The sequence below is a fragment of the Pyxicephalus adspersus genome, chromosome 8 (assembly GCF_032062135.1).
Source record: "Pyxicephalus adspersus chromosome 8, UCB_Pads_2.0, whole genome shotgun sequence".
NCBI lineage: Eukaryota > Metazoa > Chordata > Amphibia > Anura > Pyxicephalidae > Pyxicephalus > Pyxicephalus adspersus.
Window position 1 is genome coordinate 52538496 of NC_092865.1, and position 27956 is coordinate 52566451.

Here is a 27956-nt window from a genome sequence, read left to right on the forward strand (position 1 = left end):
GGTGATTTTATTTCAATAAAGGAGAAGGGTGGCTCTTTAAAACATTTCCAGAATGCTCTACACAGAATACCTTATTAAAGGAAATATTTTCCTGAATCCAATAGAAGCCAAAACCCTTAGCAAAAAAAAAAAAAAAAAAACTTCATCTTGCCTCAATTTTCAGGTCAAGCTATTCTGGGATCCACTTCTGTATCTGAAATGTAACTTAAGCAAAGTCACCAAGTTGTTGTTAGGCTTACACTGGTACATTTTAAAAAGGTTCATACAACAGTCCCTAGTCAATTAAATAAGAAGCAAACAACTTATACAGAGAAGCAAAAATCACAGTGCATATACTGCACTGAAAAAAAAGTCCTTAAACTATTGCACATGTACATATTTTCATGTATCAAAACTTGCTAGGATCGCAAAACAAGACTTCAATGCCCCGCTTTCCATTCTGTTCATCCCCAGTCATTCTTAATAAGACATAGCTGTGTGTTCATTAACCACGGCACACAAGTATATTGTAGAAATAGAAAGTGACAAAAAAGCCACAGAAGTTTCAGAAGGGGAGATTTGTAAAATTTTGGATGGCCAGCAGCTTTCATTCTTAGAGATCACAATAAATTTGCGAAGCTCAAATGTTTGGAAGTGCGGCAAACGAGGGAAAACAAGAACTTTTTTTTTTTTTTTCCTTAATAGACAAAACAAAGAAAAGAAGCAAAGAGACACACTTTATTGGATGTTGAGTAAAAGAGGCTGGATTCGGAGGACAGGAGATAAGTTGACTTTTAGTATCTGCTGTGCTTTCCTCCGTACATCTTCATCAGAGGATGCTTTGTCTACTTTAATAACTTTAGACTTCAGCAAATTGTATTTGTCTTTGTCCAGTGTCGGCTTTTTGGCCAACGGAATGAAAATTTTTATTTTCTTGTTAGGCTGTGGTTCTTGGAAAGCCTCAGATGCTTTCCGTTTTTTGTCCTTGCCAGCCTGTTGCCGCTTTTCATCTTTCAAGGTCACATCCACCTGTAGCTTAGTGTTCTGTTTGGTTTGGGTTACACCATTGCAATGGGAAGGAGAGCTGACCATAATTCTCCTATTCAAAACTCCCAAGGTGTTACAAGCATTGTTCTCTTTTAGGATCCTTCCATTGGCCCCATTTAAAACTGTCCCATTTGGAGGAGATGTCTGTTTTATTAAACACTGATAGGCCTGGTTGGTTTTTCCCTTTAAATTGGTTTTTGATGCAGCAACCGTAGGCCGCGGCTTAAGGCTGGTTCCTAAAGAGGAAGTGTCCTCTTTACATGGAACTATCGCTTCCAACACGACAGACAGTCTCATGGCAGGATAAACTCCGGGATACATGTTGGGGGGAAAGTCGACGGACGAAACTTTGGATTTTTTTAAGTCTGTCTTTTTAAGGGAACTCAACAGTAAGTTTGTGGATTTTTTGGCAGTGGGCTTGGGTGAAATTTTAGTAGCTTTGACAGAAATACCCACCGAAGAGTTGGACACTTTGCCGTTTTGGTTTTTGGTTTGTGTTTTAGAAGATGACACCACAGGAGTGGTTTTAGAAGGGCCTTTTGATTTCGGGGGTGGCGTATTTGCAGTGGTGGAGTTATATCCGTATACATCTTTGCTGCTGAGAATCGTAGCCTGGTAGCCTTCTTCCCGAAGTCCTTGCAGAAATGTCACCAGCTGCGTTTCTGTGTCGGTCAGGTCTTTGGACATCGGGTTGAAGACCCTCAAAGCTTCCTCAAGGGCACTTTTCCCAGCAGAGGAGAGGCGAGACCATGAGTGTACAGCCTTCTTCTCCATGGGGTCGTTCATGGCATTAGGTGGCAGTGTCTGTTGGCTTAACTCTGCACTGAAATGGAGAAAAAAAAATAAACATAAGACATAAAAAAAGACATAAATAAAAAATTAGGACATAAATGCCAACTGGACATTAAAAATGATCTACAGCAGAAACACCAAACCTGACAAAAACATAAACCAAACTACCTTATAGTTCTCTGAGGAGGACTGCAAATGTCTTATTAGAAAATAGAATAGGTGGTTTTTGATTAAGGGACCGCTGAGGTACACCGCTATCAACCAGTCCCCAGCAGCAACAAAGCCCTGCTTATCAGTAAAACCAATGGGAGGAATGGGAAATTTTAGCAGCTGTTATAAATAGGGTGACCCCAAAAACGATGTCTTGTATACTCAACACCACTGGTCTAGTGAACCTTTTCACCGTTCTATAAAAAGGCCTCACACGTCTATATAATGTCCAAATGGCCCCACAATGGCACTTCCCTATGTAGCAAAATATGGTGAAAAACTTTTTTACCCAAGATTCACAAATTTTTCTAATTAAATACAACTAGAAAAAAAAAGTTAGACTCGTCTTGGTAAGATTTGAGTGAAAACATTCACAAATGTCTTTATGCCAATATTGTTGAATACATTGTATAGATTCACATCTATTTAAAGGGTATGTACAGACAAAGCAAATCCCGTGGGTATTTTTTAATGCCTGCCATTTTTGACATTTCCATGCCTACATTCCCGGGGAAGGTGGTAAAGGACTCCAAAAATAAAGGGGAGTTCCCCTCCTCTGAGGACTTCCCTTGGATTTTTAGTGACAACGCTCACTTGTAGAACTAAAAGAGGAAATCTTCTCAATGGGGACACAGAAATAAAAGCTAGGGGGGGGGGGGGGGTTCATCCAGTCCATTGCTGCACCGAAGACTAAAATAAAAAGGTGTCACCTAGAAATCTGATAAGCCTACAGTCACCTCCGAGGAGCCAAACAGATAAATGTTCGCCACTTCTACCTACATTTATCTTATGGTGGCGATCCATCCCGTTATTATCCTTAATAGCCAATCAGAAGCTCCATTCACCCCAATGGAATTCCGGCCACCATTTTTCTCCCAGCCTCTTAGCACCACTTGTAAAAGTAATGGCGTCTGGCACACGCCGTCAGGTGATTCAGCCTGATACATGTTACCAAGACCCCCCCCTAATACTTAAGGCGGCGGTCCTCTTAAGTCGGCCATTGCCCCCCCCCAGTCTATATAGTGGCCATATGTCAATAGAGGGACAACATAATTATAATAAGACAAGTGTGTGAACATTTTATAACACCTCTATATCCATATAATGACCTGTATATAAAGTCACCCCTATAATGTCCATATATCTGTATATTGGGAGATATAATGTCACCTCCCCTACCCCACCTATATATTCCATACACTAAGGTACCCCTCCCCCCCCCCCTTTACTCGGCCACACAGCGGACTGGCGGTGGGCGGGGCGAGGCAGGAGGCGTTCCTGACACCCGGCAGACGCGCGCCCACTCCGCTCCCCCCACCCGGTCACTATTCCTCCTCTACCTGTTCAAGGCGCCGTTCTGCTCTCCGCCGGTGACCCGCCTGCACCGCTCTCCCCCGGGCTCTGCCTCCGCCGCTCTACAGGCAGGGAAAAAAAATGGCCGCCCCGCTGAGCACCGGAAATGCCGATCAGCTTCCGCACGAGCCCTAGGCTGCCCCCCATCGACCATGGTGGGTTACAGCGTCGGCTGTGGGCTCCTATGGGCCGTGTGCGGGGCCGACCAGCGCCACCTACCGAAGGAAACCCAGAGGCCCCTCCCCCGCCACCGCACAGTACTGGAGTGAAATGGGGGAGGGGCGGGCAGCCTGGTTGCTGCAGAAACCTGACCACTCCATGGCTGGCTGCTTGTAATGTATGTGTGTGTGCTGGGGCAGGGGGTGGGGCATTACATGGGGTACAGGGTATGAGGGGGCATTGCATGGGGGTACAGGGTATGAGGGGTAAGGGACATAAGGGGTGCATTACATTGGGGTTCATAATCAGGGCAGAAAGTATGAGGAGGAATTACATGGGGGTACAGGATTATAGGGGTACAAAATATAAGGGGTGCATAACATGGGGTACAGAATATGCTGGTCACAAAAAATAGGGGTACAGAATATGAGGGGGGCATAGCAGGGGTACAGGATATGAGGGGGCATTACATGGGGGTACAGGATTTGAGGGGTACAAAATATAAAGGGCGCATAACATGGGGGTACAGAATATGTGGGTTGCATAAATAGGAATACAGAATATGAAGGGCATACCATAGGGGTACAGAATATAAGGGGGGCATAACATAGGGGTAAAGAATATGAGGGGTGCATAACATAGGGGTACAGAATATGTGGGTCGCGTAAATAGGAATACAGAATATGAAGGGCATAACATAGGGGTACAGAATATGAGGGGGGCATAACATAGGGGTACAGAATATGAGGGGGGCATAACATAGGGGTACAGAATATGAGGGGGGCATAACATAGGGGTACAGGATATGAGGGGCATTTCATGGGGGTACAGAATATGAGGGGTAAAGAACATAAGGAGTGCAGTAGATTGGGGTTCATATTGAGGTCAGATAATATGAGGGGGCATTACATGGGGGTAAAGGATTTGAGAGGTACAAAATATAAGAGGTGCATACCATGAGGAAACAGAATATGCGGGTCACATAAATAGGGGTACAGAATATGAGGGGGCATAACATGGGGTTACAGATTATGAAGGGTGCATAACATAGGGGTGCAGAATATGGGGGGGGGGCATTACATAGGGGTAAAGAATATGAGGGGACAATACATAGGGGGTACAGAATATAAGGGGTTAATACATGGGGGTACAGAATATGGGGGGTAAAGAACATAAGGGGTACATTACATTGGGGTTCATAATGAGGGCAGAAAATATGAGAAGGCATTACATGGGGGTATAGGATTTGAGGGGCACAAAATATAAGGGGTGCATAACATAGGGGTACAGAATATGAGGGGGCATAACATGGGGGTACAGAATATGAGGAAGCATTACATGGGGTTACACATTATGAGGGGTGCATAACATAGGGGCACAGAATATGAGGGGGCCTTACATGGGGGTACAGAATATGAGGGGGCATAACATAGGGGTACAGAATTTGAGGGGTACAAAATATAAGGGGTGCATACCATGAGGGTACAGAATATGAGGGTACATAACATAAGGGTACAGGATATGAGGGGGCATTACATGGGGTTACAAATTATGAAGGGTACATAACATAGGGGTACAGAATATGAGGGGGCAATACATGGGGGTACAGAATATGAGGGGGCATAACATAGGGGTACAGAATATGAGGAGGCAATACATGGGGGGGTACAGAATATGAGGGGTGCATAACATGGGTACAGAATATGAGGGGGCATTACATGGAGGTACAGAATAAGAGGGGGCATAACGAGTACAGGACAAGAAGGGGCATTACATAGGGGTACAGGATTTGAGGGGGCATTTCATGGGGGTACAGAATATGAGAGGGCTTTAAATGGAGGTACAGAATATAAGGGGTAATAACATGGGGGTACAGAATATGAGGGGTAAGAAACATAAGGGGTACATTACATTAGGGTTCATAATGAGGGCAGAAAATATGTAGGGGCATTACATGGGGGTACAGGATTTGAGGGGCACAAAATATAAGGGATGCATAACATGGGGGTACAGAATATGCAGGTCGCATAAATAGGGGTACAGAATATGAGGGGGCAATACATGGGGTTACAGATTATGAAGGGTGCATAACATAGGGTACAGAATATGAGGAGGCATTACATGGGGGTACAGAATATGAGGAGACATTACATGGGGGTACAGAATATAAGGGGTGAATTGCATGGGGGTACAGAATATGAGGGGTAAAGAACATAAGGAGTGCAGTACATTGGGGTTCATATTGAGGTCAGATAATATGAGGGGGCATTACATAGGGGTGCAGGATATGAGGGGTGCATTACATTGGGGTTCATAATGAGGGCAGAAAATATGAGGGGGCATTACATGGGGGTACAGGATTTGAGGGGCACAAAATATAAGGGGTGCATAACATGGGGGTACAGAATATGCTGGTCGCATAAATAGGGGTACAGAATAAAGGGGGGCATAACATGGGGGTACAGAAAATGAGGGGGCATTACATGGGGGTAGAGATTATGAGGGGTGCATAACATGGGCGCACAGAATATCGGGGCATTACATGGGGGTACAGAATATGAGGGGGCATAACATAGGAGCACAGGATATGAGGGGGCATTTCATGGGGGTACAAAATATGAGAGGGCATTACATAGGGGTGCATAATTGGGGGACGTAACATGGGGGTACAGAATATAAGAATATTTTTAGTGGTGTAATAAAGGGGGGGTGCACTTCATGAGGGTACATATTACAAGTGAGGCATAAAATGGGGGTACAGAATATAAGTGGGACATAACATTAGAGTACAGATTATGAGGGGTTCATAGCACAAGGATATAGAATATAAGGGGTGCATAATCAGGGGGCATTGAATATTGAAGGTTTCATAACATGGGGGTACAGAATATGAGGGGTGCAATATATAGGGGTACATATGTAAGTACAATATGTAAGGGGGGGACTGAATATAAGGGGTTTATAACATGGAGTATGTATTTTAGGGGGGCATATCATGGTGGGGTTCATAACATGGGATTAGGGGGCATACCATAGGGATATAAAGTTATGGGGTGCATTATATAGGGGTTACAAGATATGAGGGATGCCTAACATTGGGGTACGTTTTATAAAGGATACATTACATGGGGTACAGTATAGGGGTACATAATAAGACTACGTAACAATGGGGTACAGAATATGGGGGGTTTGTGATTTAGAGTACAATAGATGGGAGAGAGTATTAGGGGTACACAGGAGGTACAATATATAAGGGATGCACAGAATACGAGGAGTGCATAACAAGTGGCCACAGAGTATTAGGGGATGCAGAAAATGAAGGATGCATACCATGGGGGGGGGGGGGATTACAATATGAGGGGTACCAAATATAAAGGGGTCATATCACAGGGGACACAGTGGATAACAGAGGTACCAAGTATCCAAGGTATTTATTGTTGGTCATATGAGTACATAACACAGGGGGCACAGAGTATATAATATGTACACACAGGTACATAATATGCGGGTTCAAAATATGAGGGGTATTAAGATTAGGGTACAGAATATATGCGGTAGATACTATGGGGTAAATGATAAAATGGGTATATTACATATGGTTACAGAATATCGGGGTTGGTACAGCTTATGAGAAGTAGGTAACAAACCGTGTGAGGTACAGAATTTGAGGGGTACATAATATGGAGGCAAAGAATATAAGGGGTGATTAATTTTGGGGGCACAGATGATCAAGAGTATATCATTTAGTGGAATAGAGTATAAGGGGTACATAACATACGAGGCAAAAACTTCAGGGGTATGTAGCATGGGGGACCCAGAGTATGAAGAGGTGCATAATATGGGGGATACAGTATATGAGGGGTACAGAGTATCAAGGGAGTCTAAGGATACATAACAGCAGAGAATAATACCATGGGGGGCACAGGTTATCAACTGTACATAACATGCAGGGTGCACAAAATATTAGAGGGGGAAACATTGGGGGCACATATTGTGAGGACTACATAAGTTTTGAGGCAATATGAAAGGTAGATAACATTAGGGGTGCATAATATGAGGGAGTACAAAATATGGGGGTACATAACATGGGGTGGCGAAGAATGTGAGGAGTACATAGCATGGGGGGCATAGGATAAGAAGAGTATGTGACATTGGGTGTACAGAGTAGTGGGGTACATAATATGGGGGGCATATTGTATTAGTCATATATAAGAAAAGGGGGTATAGTATATTAAAGGTAAATAGCTTGCTAATACCAAATATTAAGGGGAAAGAATATAGGAGAACAGAGTATAGGGATTACAAATCAAGGGGGCATAGAGTATGAAGGGTACACAATATGGGGAACACAGAATATTAGAGGTTACATATAATGCGGTTACAGAGTATGGGGGGTATATAACATGGGGGTCAAGAGTTTGAGTGGCAAATAACATAGTAGGCGGGGGGGGGGGACAAAATATGAAAGGGGTAAATAGGATAGGGGTACACAAAGTAAGGGATGTACATAACATGGGGGGACCCAGAGTATAGGTTGGGCCCAACACATGGGAACACATCGAAGATGGGGGTACATGACATGATGACTGGTGGCATAAAATATGGGGGTACATGGCATGGGGGTTGGTGGCAAAGAATACAGGGGGTACATGACGGTTGGTGGCAGAAAATATGGGGGTGGATGCAAGAAGGGGTACATAGCATTTAGAAACATAGAGAATGAGGGGTAAATAAATAGGAGCAAGGCATAGACTGAGAAATATATACTGTAGTATTAAAAATACATTTCACATTTTTTATTTGTACATAATAACTAAATTTTAATTTTTGTTCTGCAGTCGGCTATTTTTAGTACTTTTCCAAAGATTTACATTTCTCATCCTTGCATTGAGGATCTCATGTACAGGAATTCCCAAATGTTCCAACAACCCTACCATGTGACCAGATGGCTGTTTACAGAGACACTTGCATGGAAAAAGTGACGTCAGTGCTGCATTTTTTATTATTACAATACAAGCCTGGCGAGGGAACTGTAGAGAAGGAAGATCATCCCACTTCCCAGTCAGTTAGAGAAAGGCCTTCACCAGTATCTCCAGAACACAAGTCGGTAATCATTGGCTGTTTGTTAAAATAAATGAAACATTTATATTTTGTTTTTTTCTTGTAGAACGTTATAAAAAACCTAATAAAATAAATCTGTGTGCAGACACTAGATTTTCATCAACTGAGACCAACATTTGTATTTTCTTTGATCTGTACAGCTTTGCCCGACGTCGTTTAGTGATTCACCCTGCTGGATCGCTAAATGTCCTACAGGTAAGACCGCTTTACTTTTCTATTGGGAGGACACATCGAGGACCCCCCCAACCCCAACTCTTCCTTTCCCTCCCCACTCTATAGAACAGAACAAATGTCTATGCAGAGCTCGTTCTTTCTATTGTCAATGGAAATTAAAACGAAATATGGCGTCCAGGGACAATTATTGAACGTCTGTATGGGGTGTGATAACGATCCCAGTTGATTGTTGCACAGTACTGACCCTTTAAATTCTCACACATGGCTCTCAATACCACAGATTTCAAATACGCCTAGCTATAGGACCATACAGATACAGCCTCAAGTCAAAAGCAGTGGAGGAAATTCAGGATCTCCAGCCAAAGATTTTGTCAGCTGAGGATTGGGAGAAGGGTAAGGGTTGGCATCTTATATAGTGCCTGCTATGCAATAGAAGCCCAATATTGCTCAACAGTCAACCTTCCTTCTCTTTGGGCAGCATAGTTCCATCAATTAGCACCTACTGTGTATGGCCAAAAGTCTGTAGGCATCTGACCAGCTTACCCATATGTGCTTGTTGGACATCCCATTCAAAAACTATGGGCATTTACATGGAGCTACTCACCCATTGGTAGATGTAATGACCTCCACTCTTCTGGGAAGGCCTTCCATAAGATCTTGGAAAATTGTGCCAGTGTTGGGTGAGGGGAATGGCTCGCAATAGGCAATCCAGTTCATCCCAAAGACATTAGGAAGGGTTTGAGGTTAGGGCTTTATACAGGGTTCTCAGGTTCCTACCCGTGAAACATACCTTATGGAGCTTAATGGAACAGAAAGGGGCCTTCACCAAATCCACAAGGTTGGAGGTAAATATGTGCCTAAAATGGCTTTACATTCTGTAGTATAAGCAGGAATATTCACTGGGAATTTGGAGGGGTGTTCCCCCTTTTGGTCATACTTCTTTTTCAGAAGAGAGGGTTTAGTGTCTACAAGCCAGGTGGGATCATAAAGAGAAGGGCCTCCTCAAAATGCAAAAGTTCTGTCTCTTACATATCACATTTATATTCCCTCTAACAGTACCCACTCATCCTTTGGTTGGTGTTCATTACATTTTTGCAATGTCCATAGTCTAAAGAGGTTAGAACCGTGCCATTCCTCTAATGGCAATGTGCCTATGCGGATGCAGCCCAGATGGCACATCGCATTGCCACTAGACGAATGGAATGGCTCACTTAAGGATTTCCCCATCTATCACATACAGGACATTCCTTATATTGGTTGGCACGAATCCCTCAAAGAAAAGCTCTTTGCAGATGCAAATCTTCATGCTAATCCCAATCCCATTACCAATATTCAATGCTCTTGCATTGTCCCTGAAAAAGCCAATAGGTGAAACGCGTCGGGGATAGAGACTTTACGCTTTCACTTACAACATAGGGAGTTTTTCTGTGTAGATAATGATCATATATCCTATGGTAATCCAGTAGGATAATACCTAGTACTTGATGGGAAAATGAATTATTTCATGTTTATGTGATTTGGTCACAATGACTTGATGTAATTTTATGTAGTTTATAACCTAATACATAATCCTTTGCCAAATCAAAAAACCCGGCTTTGTTCTGTTCTCTTATTATTTCTTTAGTGAGATGTGCATAGTCTACCATTTCAGTACTGGATGGGCACGAGTCCATTGAATCACACAAATCTGGCAAAAATGGAAAACTATTTCCATATTTTAGGTCCCTGCCTCTTTCAAAAAGAAAATAGGGAACCCTTTTTTGGTGGCTTAAACAGAGCAGGTAGGGGGTTGCCTAGGCTTTGACTAAGATGATCTAAAAAATGCATAGTAAATTCTCTTGTCTTGCCACCAACTCAGAGACTCTTAAAAACCATTTTCACCTATTATTCCATCTTAATCCCTTTACAGGGAAACCCCCCATAGCCTAATATAGAAAAACACGAGAAGGACAGTAGGGGGTTTGATGGCAAACATAATAAAAATATTGGACTAACACAATGAGTATGTACAAAAATGCATAAATAGTCCATTCCTTATGTCCATACAGAGTCCGGTAAAGGTTACAATGAGGGACTTGCTAGACACAATAAATCAATAGCTACATGAGATGGTATTTCCTTAATGACAAGGAAAGATAAATTGATGAATAGTGCCAAGAGTATGTCCCATGACCTGACGCGATTCGCCTATTAGGCTTCCTCAGGGGAAGGTGAGACTAAAGGTGGTAACAATTAAATATAGGAGAATATAGCCTATAATGATTGGCAACATAGACATATACCCACAGCTATAACAATTACACCACCAAAGGTCTGTTACATATATTTTCACGTTTGGCCCTAAACCAAGGTTGTCCAGCTCCAGTGTTCAAGGGCCAAGATTGGTTTATGTGAAACTCCTGGTCTGTATGTCGCCTCAATGATACACCAGGCCTAGACCTTTCAAAAATATAAGAATGTAACTGCAGCTCTATTATAGAGCAATATAGTGCAACCAGCATTAAGGTCTTGCCATCTTAACCTAATACAATGCATTGATGTGAATGGGCTGTTTTCAAAGTAATTCATTTTTTCAATACTGTAAAATTCACCAAAGTGCAAATCATGTGAACGAGGTGTAAATGGTAAGATAAGATTTTCCATGAAGATAATTTGTGTGTTAGCTTTTCTGGTCCTTTAACAGTAATAAAAATAAAACCACAGAAATATTATTGCCGAGAGAATGGCCTGTGAGCTTGTCCTTTTATCGACTAAAGATATAAATAAGTCTCGCTTACGGCCGAGGAGATTTTGCACTGTGCACAAACCATAAAGCAAGCCATTTACAAAATAAGAACTTGACATTTAAATAGTGCCGATTCCATTATGTGGGCTCACAAATTAGGTTACCTCCTGCCGATATTGCTGTCAGGGAGACAGACATTGCAGCTGTTGACAGTATGCTTGTATAATGCACCCAAACAATGCTGTGACTTTCTCAAATCGTTTATGCATCTACAAACGCTTCGCCCTGGGAAAAATTTGATTTCTCTTAAAGGGTCTGTCCACCTGAAAAAGATTTTTTGCATACAGGTGGATGCTGGGTGGCAAAATCAACCAGTGGCTTCTCAATTGCTCCTTCACACCATTGCATTCATTCATTTTAAATGGCAACTTTGCACTCCACAATGCACAAAGCAATTAATTAAATCTTTGCATTGTGATGAGCTAGAATATGGGTTTTGTTAATTAATATGAAGTATACATATTGGGGTTTGGAATGAATGGCACATTTAGCACCCTAAGTAGTAAACTAGGATCTGGCCTTTAGAAAAATAATTGGGCGCATCTAAAGATTATTATGTAGAGGAGAGGGATCAAGAGGCAAGAAACCCAGGAGAATAGCATTTATATCCACATTTAGGGATCTATTCATAAAACAGGGGATTTAATATTCCCTCAAACAGTCTCTGGTGGGAATCAATTACTGCCGTTGAAACCTATGGACCTGAAAGGTCATTCCGAAATTCAAGAAATTCTTAAATGTCATTCCATAGAGTTTCCCAATTCCAAACTAGGAAACAGGAACTGGACCTTAGTCTGGCCCATTTGTTGCAGCCTAAACTTTAGTTGGGTCTAAGGAAAGTAGCCACCAGAACATACCATGGTTCTAGTTAAAGCAACTTCACAGTCAATTCTCAAGTCAAGCCTAAAAATCTAGCTTAGTCTGTCCAATACCTGAATTTAGAAGAAGACAGTTCTTCCCACCTCCTACAGACATTCTTCAACCCACTTACTCATATAGCATAATGCACATAGGCCCCCAACCCTTAACAGGACACAGACAGGTAAAGGTAAGGATAGGCCCCAAGTTGAAAACCCCGACATAGCCAAGACCAGCTTCACAGACAAACCTTCTCCATTAGGTAACCCCAAATATTTATCTTCTACCAGAACTCACATCAGTAGGTAACACCCCCATTGATTGGCTAAGGCAAACCTATACCTCAGCTTTGCCCTTTCCGATCTGTTTGCTGGAAACACCTCTATAGCAGCAGGGGGTAATTCCTTGAATATAGCAGGTAATCTTTTAGGTAAAGATGGTTACGTAGCCTGTTGTGATATATTTGACTTCAACCAGGGCTGCCATTGTGGGGAAAAAGGGTTACCTCTGTACTGGGCCCCAGTCAGAAAAGCATGGCTTTTGCAATTCTGGAATTTTAAACATGTCAGAGGGGGCTGTGGAAGTTTACCTAGTATGAGGCACAGATATTTCTAATGGCAGCCGAGACCTCAGGTACTGCAAGCCCTGAAGTTCAGTCTATCAGTCCCCCATCAGGTGTCAAGGGTTCCTTGGCATCCAAGGTGAAAAGGCTAATGCCCAAAGTCCAAAGCCCCTGGTCTATGAAAGCAGAACAAAACCCAGGCTGACTCACCTGATTCGGTTCCACCATCATCTTGCTCCCCTTCTTCTTCTTCTAGACGTTCTTTGGACATCCTGACTGGCCATGTCGAGATGATGTGATGAATAGTTTGTTCACCACGGCCCACGCAAGGGAAGAATGGGAATGTGGGGTTCACATGTGAAGCTCAGCTTTTTACCAGAAGCCCGAGTAATCAAGCAGGTAAGGCGCATTATTGCAGAAGGGACATCACCTGTAACTTTCTGCAATAACGACCTGCCTGATCATACAAACTTAAAAGTGGAACTTTAGTTCCACTTTAGCTGTGAACTACTTAAGCATCATAGCTTAAATGCTCTGCCCATTTTATGCCTCTCTACTGCTGAAACACCCAGGTGGCTTCTTCTTCTGCCTACCCCTTGGCTGCCCCCTGTTCCATACCATTCATACAGTTCTCTCATAGTGTTCCTCTTTCTGCAAGACCTCTCATTATGTTTTTCCAGTAACAAGAAATTGTTCAAATTACAAATTTTACCTATAATACAGAACACTTATACACCACTGTCACCATCTGATTTATACCTGTAGTGCAGGTACTCACCTATCTTAAAATTTAAAAAGGAAAATGTGTAGCAGATAACTCTCTGCATATTTACTGCAAGTTGTTATTTTCTCTGTGCTTCTACATATGTGTATACATTGTCCTGTACATCCATCAGCTCTTTAATCTGGATGTTTGCATATTTAAACTCTATTTTTGCCTACACAAATGAGTGTGATCTTGACTTCCTGCCAAACTCTCATTCTCTGCTAAGGGAAGCCATTCATATCCTACCCTACCATGCAAATTGTGTTTTAAAATAGATAAACTGCATCCTTATCGTGAGAAATGTTTAAACTGCAAACCTCTGCGGGCAGAGGGTCATGGCCGCCATACACAGCTGAGCGTGGTGGCCTGATAAAGAATTGCCGATCATCTTTTTACCTCTTCAGCATTTATGGTTTGTGATTTAGCACACCAGTCACTGACACGACATGTGTTGTGGTCATTTGCTTATTTGACATTATGTATGACCATAAACAACATATAGAGATAGCAGTATAGACTAAATTCTTGTTTAAGTATAATAGCTTCATTAAGGCATCATTAAACCAATTTCCTCTGGGCTGAGGTTGCCCCAGCCTATGACCAGGCAGTTAAAGGAGAAGAAACTCAGTGATGAGCGCAGCTCTTTCACTCTGCTTTCTTTTCTTATCAGCATGCTTCTTGATGTATCAATGATGCCAGGGCTGCATTTTTGTATTATGCCAAGAGCTATAATCTGAGTTCTTCCTAATCCAAGGCAGAGAGCTTCACACATGTTTTTGCCAGAGATCTCCAGCTGTCAGGGCCATTTGTGTGTATTGTAAAAACAGCTGCTAATGTGTCAGGCTTGTATGCTCACATGTCAGGAATCATCAGCTTCTTGTTACGAGACGAGAGCAAAATACAATCACTTTATATGTTGTTCTGCATGAATGGTTATAATAAACCCGCTTCTATCTGAGCAGTGTCTGTGATCCACAGGTATTATTGCGTTATACTTTTCATTTGCACTTTTCCGGAACTTTTAATCATAAAAAATAAAAATAAAAATATGTTTTACATTCCATGCCCACTTACCTTTCTGACCTTATAGAAAAATACTCCCCTAGCTGCTCTCTTCACTCCTCCAAACCTACTAATGACTTCCCCACTCATAACCTCATCACACGCATGGCTCCAAAACTTCTCTAGAGCTGCCCCAACTCCCTGAAATGGTCTTCCACGTCCTATTTGGCTGCTACTTTCTGCTTATTTAAAAGAACACTCAAAGCCCATCTTTTCAAATTTGTCTACCTGTCTTCTTCTGTCTCTTAAATCCTCAGTACTCACCCACCATTCCATATCCCCCTTCCTATTGTATACTACTTCCCCACCTCTTAGATTGTAAGCTCTTCTAGGCAGGGTTCTCTCCTCCTCCTGTGTCACTGTCTGTCATTTGCAACCCCTATTTAATGCACAGCACTGCGTAATTTGTTGGTGCTATATAAATACTGTTTATTATTATTAATAATAATATTAATAATAATATTAATGCCAATGCTCCTCCACCTTTCAGAGCAATTAGTAAATATCAACAGACGGGCTCCATTCACCCAGTTCCTTCACTTCTCTTAACCTTCTCAAGTGTGTACCCCTGAGATTTCATACCAACCCATCGCACTGCTAGCCTGATTTCAGCTGATCAAGTGATGAATATTAAATCCAAGCTACCATAAGATTCGGGAAATGTAAGCATGTTACAATATCAGACCCTAAATTGATCTCCCTAAAGTTTTTTTAAAACCAAGAAATGGTATTGCATTTTTATTAAAGTAGGAAAGAGTTAAAACATAAGATTTTTCTAATCTGTGTGCCATTGGAGGGATTTTCTTTCCCTTTGCCAGGATGCCCTAAAATCTTGACTCGTTGGGACTTAATGAACTCCTGTGTACCTGCTTGGAAGTTACAAAAGTCAAAGTCACCAGCCCTTTAAAGTATAGGATTCTTTCGTTTTTGTAAAACCACTTTCACAACGTGATGAAAGCCAACATTTTGGGCCACACAGGATTTCTTCCTCAAGGCAACACCGTGCAGCATTTGTGGTTGTCACTTCAAGCACCCTTGCCCTTTTACAAGGTTTGTTAGATGTAAGTAGAGCCTTCCTATCACGGACACTGCGTGGGAGCTACATCATCCTGGTCTCAATCAAGATGGCCAAAGGTCATATCTAGGAAGAGAAGATGGAAGGAAGGAAGAAGATGGTGGTGCCCTGGGACAGGTTTAGGTACACTTTAATTGCAGTCATGGGTACAAGTTTTGGCTTTAGATGTACCTTAAGATCCGAAAGGATTTTTTTTCTTTTTCAGAGCAGCTAAAAAGCCAATATTGCCAGTAATGGTAATCAATCGATTTTAGAAGCACATCGGTCCTTTAGGCCAGAAAGATTATTATGATTGTTCTTTATTTATTCATCCCTATATGCTATTATTTACCTGTTGACTGTTTGAATCCACACAATTTTGTAATGTGATGACTGCTCAGATTAAATGAATTTGTAAACAGTATGAGTACATACACCATATGGATTAATTTACAAACCTTCCCTGTTCATGGCACCAATTTATATGGCCAGAATAAATTTTAGGATCCATTCACACCAGTATCATTGCCTAACACAGTCCTAATAAGAAGGAAAATGTGCCATATGGTTTCAATTCCCACCAATGCACTGTAAAAAAATGAAGTATTTTTGTGCTATATTGAAGCATTATTTGTGCAGCTGCAGTTTGCAAAAAGTATCTCCCCCTCACACAACCTTTGTTTTTTTGAAATATAGTAATACGTTTTTCCCATATTGGCCCCGGTGATAGTCCCGGGGACACAGATGATGTTAAATGATATTGAGTACCCAGAAGGCATTGTATGCCTGGTTTCACTGGATTAGGAGAACAGGTGCTCTTAGGACATAAATGATAACAGTTTGGGGTCAGTTTTTTAGTTTATAGGCTTTGAAAACAATGCTCGATATCAGTGCTGTCCAACTAAAGATGGCCCATTTTACTCGAATCAATCATTCAATTTAAATAATTTTACAATTTCTCACTGAAAATCTTTAGGATCCAGCCTTTAGCATTGTAATAGAAACCTAACAATACATTTACAAACACTCTAGTTTTTGCAACCAAGGCAATGGTTCCTCCCAGACCTTCTCGGCTGCAGGCAAGCCAGGCTTTTATCAGTCTTTCCATCGTTAGAAGCTAACATTTCTTGTTTAGCTCACTTCTCAAAAGAGCACCTAATAAGCAAATCATGAGGAGTCTGAGCTACAAAGAACAACCTTTAGGTCCTTTCCTTGCTACAATATTAACTCATACATGGCCACCAGATGTGTAGCAATACCCTTGAAATCTTCATATTGGATGGCCATGATAGTATCGGAGTGGTTAGCACTCTTCCCTTGCTGCATCAGGTTATTGAATTTAGTTCCCATCTGCATGGAGTTTCCTTCTAAGATTCAAAGAACCTCAGAAGAATATCTTGCTCCTCCTCAAGTGGACCCTGGAGTGTCCCCTGTGGTAGGGACATTAGATTGTAAGCTCCTGTGGAGGCCGGTGCTAATGGAAACACCTCCAGCCGATCTATAATATTCTGGGTGGAATATAAATAAAGAAAATACATATTATATGGCATTGTTGGATTGTCCCTGTTTGATGTCCTTCAAAAGAGTTGCAACACTTCTTTATTGCATGCAATTCAAATTTGTTTTGGTTTAACCCTCAACTTCGACCTTTTTGTGGAGTCCTATGCCGTTATCATTTACCAGATACATACACACACACACCAATGTGGCCTTCATACAACCAACATCAGATATTTAACAATTCCGAGGAAGTCCGAAGAAGGCCACACACAACAGACCACTAATGACCTATCTTTGCCGAAAGAAGTTACCATTTTCCATGCCAAGGCCGACTCAAATTGTCCATCTACTGCTCCTTTCTAGAAATGGAACCAATGCAAAGGCGCAGCCTATAAATGAAATCACCTCCCCCACCAGCAAAGGATGCACCCTACAGTCTCCTGTGCATGACAGCTGCTCACAATTCTACACCCCATTAATACCCAAGGGAAATGTGAAAGACTCAATCATACCTCTTCTCCTTTTATTTTTTTTCCGGCAGGGCGAAGGCCACAATTGCTGAATGTTAATGTGCTGTCAGTTGGGGAATGTATCAAAGGAACAGCCACGGGGTTTCCGGTGAGCAGTGAGCAATACTGCCACCCCCTCCCCCACTGCATACTGCAGCTTTTTTTTTTATCCTCCTCCTCCCCCACAGACAGTGAGCTGTAGCCACACTGCCTGGAGCTTGGATACAATGTCTATGCTGATCATTGGCACTTGGAGCCTTCCCTTATCACTATTTTCATTCCACATGAACAAAAGAAAAACCCCACAACATTCCCTGACCTTGCTGGTGGTTGGGGAAGGATGTCAGGATTTAGTTTTGGTGCAGCTGTAGATTTGCAAAACATTTGCTACAATATATATTTGCAAGCTACAATTGTAACCCTTTGTAGGCAATTGTTGCTTTGGGTGCAATTAGGATTATTTATATTGGGGGTGCAACTGTTACATGGGGAAGGGTTTGGAGTTTTTGAAATCTTTTGTAACCAATGGAGAGAGAAAGTTGTATTAAAAAATAGGGATTTTATGGGAGGGAATGTCATTCTTTATGGTGTTCTGGTACATTTTAAAGAGCATTTTATTGAGTTTCAAAGAAATATCTATAAAAACAAAAGATGGTCCTAGGTTGGGTTTAGTAGTGGGTTGATGGCCACCATATTTGTCTTGATGGCCACCATAAATTGCTGATCTGTTGCCAAGCTCATTGATGTGTTGGAAAGGTTGTTTGGACCAAGTTTGTGATGATAGGAGGCCCTACCTTTGATGACCATGTTCTACCCACAGACAATTTCATGTATCTATAGGGCTCATCTTGGTGCCATTGCTTGGCCATGTTCCCCACTGGCTCTCGATCTTGCTTATCAATAATGGTAGGGATAGGCTTAGCATAAATGTAAGGCCCTTTTATGGTAGAGCTAATTGGGCTATTGCCCAGGGCCCTCACCTTCTCCAGGGCCCCAATTGAAGGAATGACAGGGTTGCAAGGAGCTGAACTGCTGTGAATACAGGACTTGCACTTCAACTTTGCCTAGAGCCCCTGTTTCTCCATGGCTTCAGCTGACAGAATGGCAGAGTTGCAAGGAGCTGGAATGCTGTGCATTTGGAACCCCTTCTTCATGATTGTCCAGGGCCCCATTTGGCCTAAAACACTCCATGTAGACACAGAAATGGTCTCTTCTGATATAATCTCTAATTTATTATAGTGAAAGGAAATAAAGTGAATTCAACAGCCAATTGACCAAATCATACATCCTCAATTGGATGTGGACAGGTTGAACTTGTTGGTAAATATTGACTGAAAGCACAAACGTCATGTACTGGGTATAATAAACCTGAGCTGAAAGGGCAGAAGCATAATACCAATGCTTTATCCTAAATTTTTATTTGAAAACCAATTGATTTGTCGGTTGAGCACAAAATTGGCAAAGGATGTGTTTGCGTAAACTAGGCCTTGAGGACTCAATTCCTAGAACTCTGGATGGAGAAGTATAATGATAAAGACAAGATCTGCAAGACCCAGCTTTTTCCTGCCTACACACACTCCAGCATTAGCTGCATAGCATTTTTAGGGCAGAAATCATGATGGTGACACCAGTGGGCCATGTCTTCTTAATGTGTGTAAAAATGGAAATTTGTAATCTACATCCAATGGATACTTGACATGATGACAAGATAGAAGCACGGTTGGGAGACAGTGACAGGGCTGTCACTCATTAACAGAAAATGCCTGAACAAGAACCTTTATGGCAGGGGAAATTTTAAACAAAAGCTGATTTGTCTGAAAATGTCTTTCAAAATTGCATTACCATGTTAAAGTTTGTATAGAATGTTTGTGGTTGGGTTTACAGCTTCTTTAAAATACTTAATCTCAAGCAGATTTACCCAACTTTATGACCAACTATTGTGCTACCGTCTGCAGCTGTCAGGTTGTGATTCAGTGGCAGTTTGCCAACCAGTACCTAAAAATATCATTTATGGCCAACTCCCAGGCTGGATCACCTGTCAACTACAGATATCTGCTGAGATTTTTCCCTTGTTGTGCTTTTGCCACCTTGTGCCCAGTGACAATTGTATATTCACTAGGGCTGTATGGCACCATTATTGTGTTGGGCAATGGCTGTGACAGTTGGGAATAAATCACAGGAAAGTGCATGGGGGAGTACAAGTGCCCAGGTACCCCCCTTCACCTAGGAACATGTGTGCTTTAGGGCATCTAAAGGATTCTACTGAATTCATAATCTATCCAATCCTCATACGTGCCCCATAAGGGCAATTCACACAAATGTGTTATGGAAACGTGGACATTAAAAGCAACCCATGGTAATGCAGTAAGGCCCAGGATTCTCCCTCCATCCAGAAACCTGTGTGTGGCAAGAGACTGCAGAGCATCTATAGAATATAAATTATTCATTTAGCATATTGCCACAAGTGCATGGTAGGGACCATTACAGGAATAGGCACATTTGCCTATGACACATGTTAATTCATTCTTAATTGCACCCAGAACATCTTACATCTACATTTGCTACATCATGGGGTAGAACACTAAAATACATTGCAGTATTATCCCCAAAATTAATATAGGACCACTGATGTGATGTGTTGGGCAGCTCATTTAATCAATGGAATACCCTATGACAGCAAACAATAATACACAACATAAACACATATGTGTGAAGCAGAGCATTTATGTGAATGAGCCCATAATTACTCAATGGGTTGAATTTAAACACTTGCTGAAAGATATGTCATTTGGATGACATCGAAAGTGTTGCGAATGTGTGGAGTGATTAAGAATCCTTGGCAAGCCTAGGGTTGAGCATACAAATGTACTTATGTATTTTTTTATTTATGTTTTCAGTCATCCCAAACCAGCATCTCAAACTGTTACCTCCATGCTGTAATCATCATTGTCAATTAATGTGCAGAGCAAGTAAAAGTAAGCTTGTCCTGGGTTTTACTTGTTAATTCTCTTCCTTCTCTCTATTTTTAAAGGGAACTGCTTTGGGCGTGACCACCTTGTCTTTGAGTACAGCCATTAGGTTTAAATACTTCCATATGTATTCGGAACGTATGATGATTGTGTATTCATTTTTACAGAGAAAGCCTAGAAATATCTAGCACTGGAATACACCTTATTAAAACAATTTAAGATTTTACATTGAAGATCTGTTTCTTATAACCCCCATCTCCTTGTCCATACATTTAGAAAAGGCCAATCTATGTTCCGCACTGCGAATGAGTGAGGGCTTCCCGCCTGGGTTCGTGCTGTTGGCGCTGTGCCTTCTTTGTGCTACAACTGGGCTTATTGATGTGTGTTTGTATTTTAATTTCTATTTTTCCCTCCTTCTGTTTGTTTTCTGTTCCAATCTAAAAACTATCCAAACATAACCCATCAAAAAGCAATTTCCTCCAATAGGAAAAATCTATTCGAAATAAAACAAAACCCTCCTACTGGAAGCAGAACTCGAAATGGTATTTTTTTATGTTATGGAAAACAGAAAGTAACAGAAGGATGGAATCACTACCTTTCCTGGAGAAAGTGTTGCTCCAGGCTTCTTACCATGTTGGTCAGATTACTAAAAGCCAGGCACTTGTTCACGTGATCTCTGTTGCTCTGATAGACCAGAATTCAGATTAGCTGATTGTTTTCCTTGCACAAATTCTTGGCAAGAGAATTCATAGCCATGAGCTTGGAGAAAGGTGTGCAGAAAAACGCAAAACACCCAAGAGAGAGGGAACATAGTTAGCAGGTATGGCAGGGAGCTGTTGGAATTTTCCAAACCAGATGCCAGGGGCCACCTATAGATAATCAAATCTGGTCTTGCTAACCCCTTAACATTTAACATATGCGTATAAGCATGAGAGCAGAGACCAGATACCTGACAATTCTGTACCCCAATGATGATCAATCATGAATTTTGGCAAGAAGATCTTGTAGTATCCTGCAAAGGTGCCACCTCGACCTGTATCTAAAATACTTTTGGGTGGAATTACTGTTCAAAAATTAGACTAAAATGTGCACAATTTGTGCATCGTGTTAGGATATCCTTATCATAAAAAAAAATCTAGATTCCCCGCAATGTTGGCTTGTGGTCCGCTGTGCCCAAATCACTATATGATCAACCACTAATAAGGACTATTCATTCCTTACAGAGGGAGAACTCCCATTTGTCTTCCCCACTGTTTTTCAATCTCAATACTGAGCAATATATCTACACAGTGATTGCTCATAAAACTGTCACGTGAAACAATCACCAACAATTGTTCTGAGAGTCAATTAATGAGCATCTGTGCACATTTTTAATGTAGGAGACCTGAAAAGCTCCCAGGCCTTAAGAGGCCCTGCACTCAAAGGGTTACCTTGCCAGGCTTGCCGATATCTGGCTGGCTACCACAGCGCCAGGTTATATTTTTCTCTCCATACCACAAGCACCATCCACAAACCCTGTGCAGTCATTATAGATGTAGCCAATTATGTGGCCTCTCATCTTCATGTATACGGGGGTAATTTTGCGCGACTTGATAATGGCGTTTAATAGCCATTTTCCGCAATCGAGTTAAGTCTTAATCAGGAAGACAGAAGGCATTAGACAGCAAGCGGAGAAGTGGGACGCATTAAATCTGATCTCTAGAGAGTACGGCATTTGTTACTGAGAGACACGTTAATCAGAACGCTAATAAGACAGCATGGCACTTGGAACAGACTGTGCAGAGGATCAGAGTATTGCAGGAAGAGATAAAGAATGTTGAAGGGGAGGAAGAGATTATCGCGGTAGCATTCATTCAATAACACAATGAATTATTAATAATATTTGCCATTCGGCTGAGTGTTGCTCCTTAAGATTTTACCTAGCTCTTTAGAGAAATGTGAGTTACAACAGAGCTCTGTTCACATCTATTGCTGACCACGTAGCATAACCCCAATGAATAGTCACAATAAATCAACAAACCTTCCAGCACATGTGGAAGGGTTAAAAAGAATTGTGTGTTGGAACTAGTCTCCACCACTTGCTATTGATTGGCAGGTATGAATCAAAATGAGGTAAAAAAAAATGCAGCCATGAACCAATAGTAAGATTTTTCGGTGTCGGTAATGGTCACAGGAAGTTGGAGGAAGGTTCGGCATTATTCCTGGCCCCATCACCAAGCTAATTATTTGAACAACAACCTTCCAATAAGGTTATATGTGCGTTCATTGTATTTTATGCATGGTAAATACATGTAAAAGCCTCCCTTGTGCAGACCAAATGGCCCAAGACTGATGCTAGTTTCCACCATCTTGGATGTGAAGTCAGCAGCCCTGTGAACTGTCACTGAAGTAGAAGCCTTTCTCAACTGTTTTACCCCACAAGAACTCTTGAAATAATTCCCCTATACTGGGTGTCAGTAGGATGAATGCGCCTCCTTACAATGGTGATTAGAATGCCTCCCTTACTAACAGCTAAAACAGTTAGTGATATACTGCAGCTGGTTCTGCCAGGTGACATTGGCACTGAAATGAGGCATCAACTGGTGGTAAGGTTAATGATCCACAGGTCAAGAAATCCCTAGAATGGGTGCTTTATAGTATTTCCATTCTCTCCTTCCCCAGCAGCTACCTAAAAGGTTATAGATAAGGGCAGGGGTGAAGGATCTTGGATGTGAGATCAGCAGCCCCATTGGCATTCATTATCCATTCACTTCCATTACAGATGCCAACGCTACTTTTAAAAAATGATAGGCAGAATGTCTAAAAAAAACTTTGCTTATCTCTACTATCTCCTATGGGAATCATTGCTATTGCCAAATTGGCAATTGGTAAAATGAACTGGCCATCGTTCCTAGAACTGACAAAAATATATAAAAATCACCATTTTTATGACTTGGGTAATTACAATAGTGCCATCATTTTACTAAAAGAAAGTTAAACTTTTATGGCAATCTGATGGATTACAATTTTCTAGCCCACCTTCTTCAGGGTCCTATATGGCAGAATGGCAGGGCTCCGGGGAGCTGGATGGCTTTGCATTTGTTGCCCCCACTTTATATTTGCCCAGGGCCCCTTATTGTCTAAAACCATTACTGAACGTGTACATTGATATTGCTATAAATTAGATACATATGAGTAAAAGCAGGGGTGAATATGAGGAAGTGCAAATTGTGCCACTGCACGAGGGCCCTGGACCCTTATCACCAAACTGGGGGTCCCTGCAGCAGTACAATTGTAATGGTGGTGGTGGGGGAGGATTAGTTTTGCGCAAGGGCCCACTATTGGCTGCATCCGCCACAAAGTAAATTTAAGACTAACTAAAGAAACCTTTACTATTATGTGTTTTGTTTGGGTGTTCATATGTTTATAATCTATATATTTTTATACCTGGTCAATATATTTAATTGACTGGAGCAAGGTGAGAAAAAAACACTTACAATACAATACAATAGAATACACTCTATACAGTCCATTCCCTTTTATTATTTTTCTTAGCTCTTCCCAGATCATGACCACCCTGAGATCAGAGAACCCGCATGTCTGTAGTGTGTTTAAAAAGTAAAAGGTTCTATAAACATGCCAATAAAAGCATATCGCTATGAATCATTGTTTATACACCTAGGTGACTCAGAGCCAATATTTGGATGCATTACCTTTAATGTATTTGCACAGGCAGACATAAAAACCCTGGACTGTCAAAGTGACAACTGGTGTCAAAGATCAGCGGGCGTTCCAGTAGAAATGAAATGGGCTGGGAAAGTACAGGGAAGGGTGGTGCTGCTTTACAGGATCAGGGCAAGGGTTATTAAAAATGCCCAAACCTATTTTCCAAACATAACACCCTATGATGGCATGCACATCCATGATGTGAAAGTTGATAAGTCAGTCCCATGGCTGTAAAGCAGACTTTTTCAACTTTTTTATCCCAGAGCAATTCTTTTCTTGGGAAGCCCCTGCTAATACCGTATCATTAGGTGCCAGAGGGAAAGGTGGCCAGTTGGAGGAATATTCCCCTTAAAATGGTGTTCTGGATGACACCATTACAGAACCCTAAAATGATTTCTGAACACTCATGACTCTGCGGTAGTGTAGGCCCAATATACAGGCATCACACAATAGGGGGTCAGTCATCGGCAAATCAAGGAACCTCTTAAAACCCGTGGAAAAATGATAGGGTTCCACAGAACTCTAGTTGAGAATGGCTGCTGTAGAGTGTATGCGGTGGCTGTGTAATAATTAAAGCCAGAAAAATAGTAGAGCTTTGGGCCTTAGAATGTTATTGCTCTTTAACCCTTATTATAAGGCTCCCAGTACTCTCTTTGCTGGAATTGTTCTATATGAGCTGGAACACCTAAAGTTTCCATAAGAACTGGAACAAAGAGGGAAACTATGGTAGGGAAGTCTTTCTGCTGACATATCTAATAAACCAGAGTCAGACCCAAGATTCACCAATCATAAATATATCACTTTTGAGGGAACTAGGCCTTTAATGTTTTATTGTAAATGCAGATTGTTGATATTTAAATTTGAGACAAATTTATTATTTGTGAGTCACTCTGGTATCTGGTGTTGATACTTGTGTTCTACAATGTACTTTAGGGTTCTTTTGTGGTAGGAAACCAACTGCTAATGAATATTTTTGTGGTCTTTCCAGTAGGACACCTACCATTCCTTCCCCCATAGAAGAGAATAGTGCTCATTCTTGCCAAGCAACACCCAAAACAATCACAAATGATCATTTTGGGGAATACATTTTAAGCATCTGTACAAGGCTTTTAGGAAGAGCAAGGAATGAGTTGAAACCAAGAGTTCTTTGTAATATCAATCTTTGTAACGTCAAGCCAAAACCTTTTTCTGCTACCCAGAGCTTTACTGCGCATCAATGACATTTTTTTTTTCATTAAGCTGATCTCACAAAAGAAAAGAGTACATAAAAGCACTTATCATTCCCTTTCCCGTCTCATTTTCATCCTGTCAGCTCTGTCACATCTTTACCCTTTATTATATGAAGATGCAATAATATAGAGCTGCCCCGTATCAATTAGATTTGTTCCTACAATAAAGCACCAACAGGACTTCCAGCAGCTTAGGGTCTGCACATTTAACAAGAAGCCGCTGTGAAAGCTGCACATGGTTTATTTCATTAATTTGGCCTTGCTTTTCCTCTGATGATCTGTAGACAAAGCTCACATGCTGTGGGTTAGGGGTGCAGTATAATTCCTTGGTTGCTCCTGTACAAGCCTATTGAACGTGTACGAGAGACGTTGGCGTTCTCTGTGAGAGAGTAGCAGAGGGTTAATAATCTTGAGGAATTCCTAGCGGGGAAGGCATAGGAAATAACTAATCAACAATGCCAGTGACAGTATAATTTAATGGCTTTGGGCCACCCCAAGCTGTTCTTTTCCCTGTTGCTTCTGAGGATTAATTATCACCTTGCTTCCATGTGAGATGACAAGTAATATGGGGTCTGTCCTGTCTAGGGAAGATCTGCTGTGGTGCCAGCGGATTAACTTGCAGGAAGTGGATCTAAAGGGAATATGTCATTGTTTTTCATGTAAATGAGATCACCACTCTTTAACTGTAGTATGCTATGAAAAATATACAGGTTGCATTGCAATTTTCTTAATAATTTTCATCTGAAAATGTTGCTGCTTGACTATCTATTGGACATATAGTAACATATCTGTGGCCACAAAGGACAATGGAGTACAAGGATAAGACAGTTGCTTACAATAGCTCACTAGTAGCTCACTAGCTCAATAGTCCTCAATAGCTCACACTCAAATTTACAAACTCAAAATAATCTGTATTGTATTTCCAGTGATGCTGCTTTATCTTAACCATAGTGCTCTGGAAATCATTTAGAATTTTTTAAATATTTGTTTATAAAACAATGCTTGCATATTTTTGTGGCGCAGATACCCCATCAACCAATCAGTATCCATCCTGTACTTCATCCTGAAGGGTGCTTTAGGTAACGGCACCTAAATTGGATGACCTTTACTTTGCTGGAGCACTGTGTATCTTCAACAATTTTGTACTTTTTTTCAAATAGTTTTCACCTCCTTTTACTTTTTTTGCATCCCAGTGTACTGATCTCTTTAAACAACTTTGAAGCCATGTCCACGTGGTATGGCACATACTTGTCCATGATCCAGTCATCTTTGTGTCCTCAGAAGGCGCCATCTTTGCTACCGGCTCCATGGCCGACTTTGGTGAAGATGGCAATCCTTTTCAGCAATTAGATGGCCATTCATGATGTAACTCCTGCACATGTGCATTAGTTCTAAACTGCACTACTCATGCATTGTACAATGTAGAGCTTAGCCAAAAAAATCGACCAGGAGCCAGGAAATGTTTTTTTTTATTGACAAAGGAGATATTGCATGTATATAATCCTCTAAAGCATATTTGTGGCCCAGTATGACTTACCTGTATATGGCCATCCTGCCTATCACCTCAGAAGAAGGAAATACATCTTTGTCCCATGTCTGCTGGAACTCCTAGAGCAGAAAGGGTTACATTTCCAAAGCACACACCATACGCCGCAAATTGGCCTCAAACCTGCAATTCTCTTTTTTATGTGTTTCTTAGCCAGTTATTGACGCCAGGGTTGTTCTTGGTATTGTACGTCATGCTGCAAATATTTGCCCAGAAGTATTTATTATATCTCTGTAACACGTTACTTCAATGTAACTTCCTGCAGGGCAAGGGTTTAGGTTTATTTACTAAAAGAATTTCTGCAGTTCACTTACCAAGGTGAATTTTCACCTTGGTGGAGATAATGCATTTAGTGCAAGGAAACCTAAAAAAAGCAGGATTTTTCTTGCACATGATTGAATGGTTGAAGCCATTAGAACTTCATATACCTTGCAAAGTAATTATTCCCTGGTATGTGAACAACTTGGATTCCTTTTTTTAAATTACCCCAACAAGTGGACAATTGGAGATAATAATATAATTTTGATTGATATCATATAGTTTTATAACTATAACGTTTACATCTTCATAAGTTTT

The 27956-nt window shown here is 41.3% G+C and overlaps 1 protein-coding gene and 1 long non-coding RNA gene across 3 annotated transcripts; one reads left to right on the top strand and one right to left on the bottom strand.

Moving 5' to 3' along the window:
- Positions 1–698: 698 nt before the first annotated feature.
- CCDC71 (coiled-coil domain containing 71) lies at positions 699–18004 on the bottom strand. 2 transcript variants are annotated; one of them, XM_072420641.1, is made up of 2 exons: positions 17935–18004; positions 699–1849 (listed from the first exon to the last, which is right to left on the bottom strand). In XM_072420641.1, exon 2 carries the CDS (start codon positions 1810–1812, stop codon positions 718–720), a length of 1095 nt encoding a protein of 364 aa, XP_072276742.1. In that variant the 5' UTR covers positions 1813–1849; positions 17935–18004; the 3' UTR covers positions 699–717. The 2 variants fall into 2 exon arrangements, with proteins under 2 accessions (XP_072276742.1, XP_072276741.1); XM_072420640.1 differs by lacking the exon at positions 17935–18004 and adding an exon at positions 3369–3550.
- Positions 3338–8770, top strand: LOC140337099 (uncharacterized). Its single transcript, XR_011921991.1, has 2 exons — positions 3338–3718; positions 8379–8770. It is a non-coding gene; the product is annotated as an uncharacterized lncRNA (long non-coding RNA).
- Positions 18005–27956: the final 9952 nt, after the last annotated feature.

Excerpts from the sequence above, each read along its gene's own strand:
- CCDC71 (XM_072420640.1), bottom strand. The coding sequence starts at position 3,535 with ATGGTCGATGGGGGGCAGCCTAGGGCTCGTGCGGAAGCTGATCGGCAT. Across the intron at positions 1,850-3,368 it reads CAGAACGGCGCCTTGAACAG|TGCAGAGTTAAGCCAACAGA; the intron begins GTAGAGGAGGAA and ends TCTCCATTTCAG.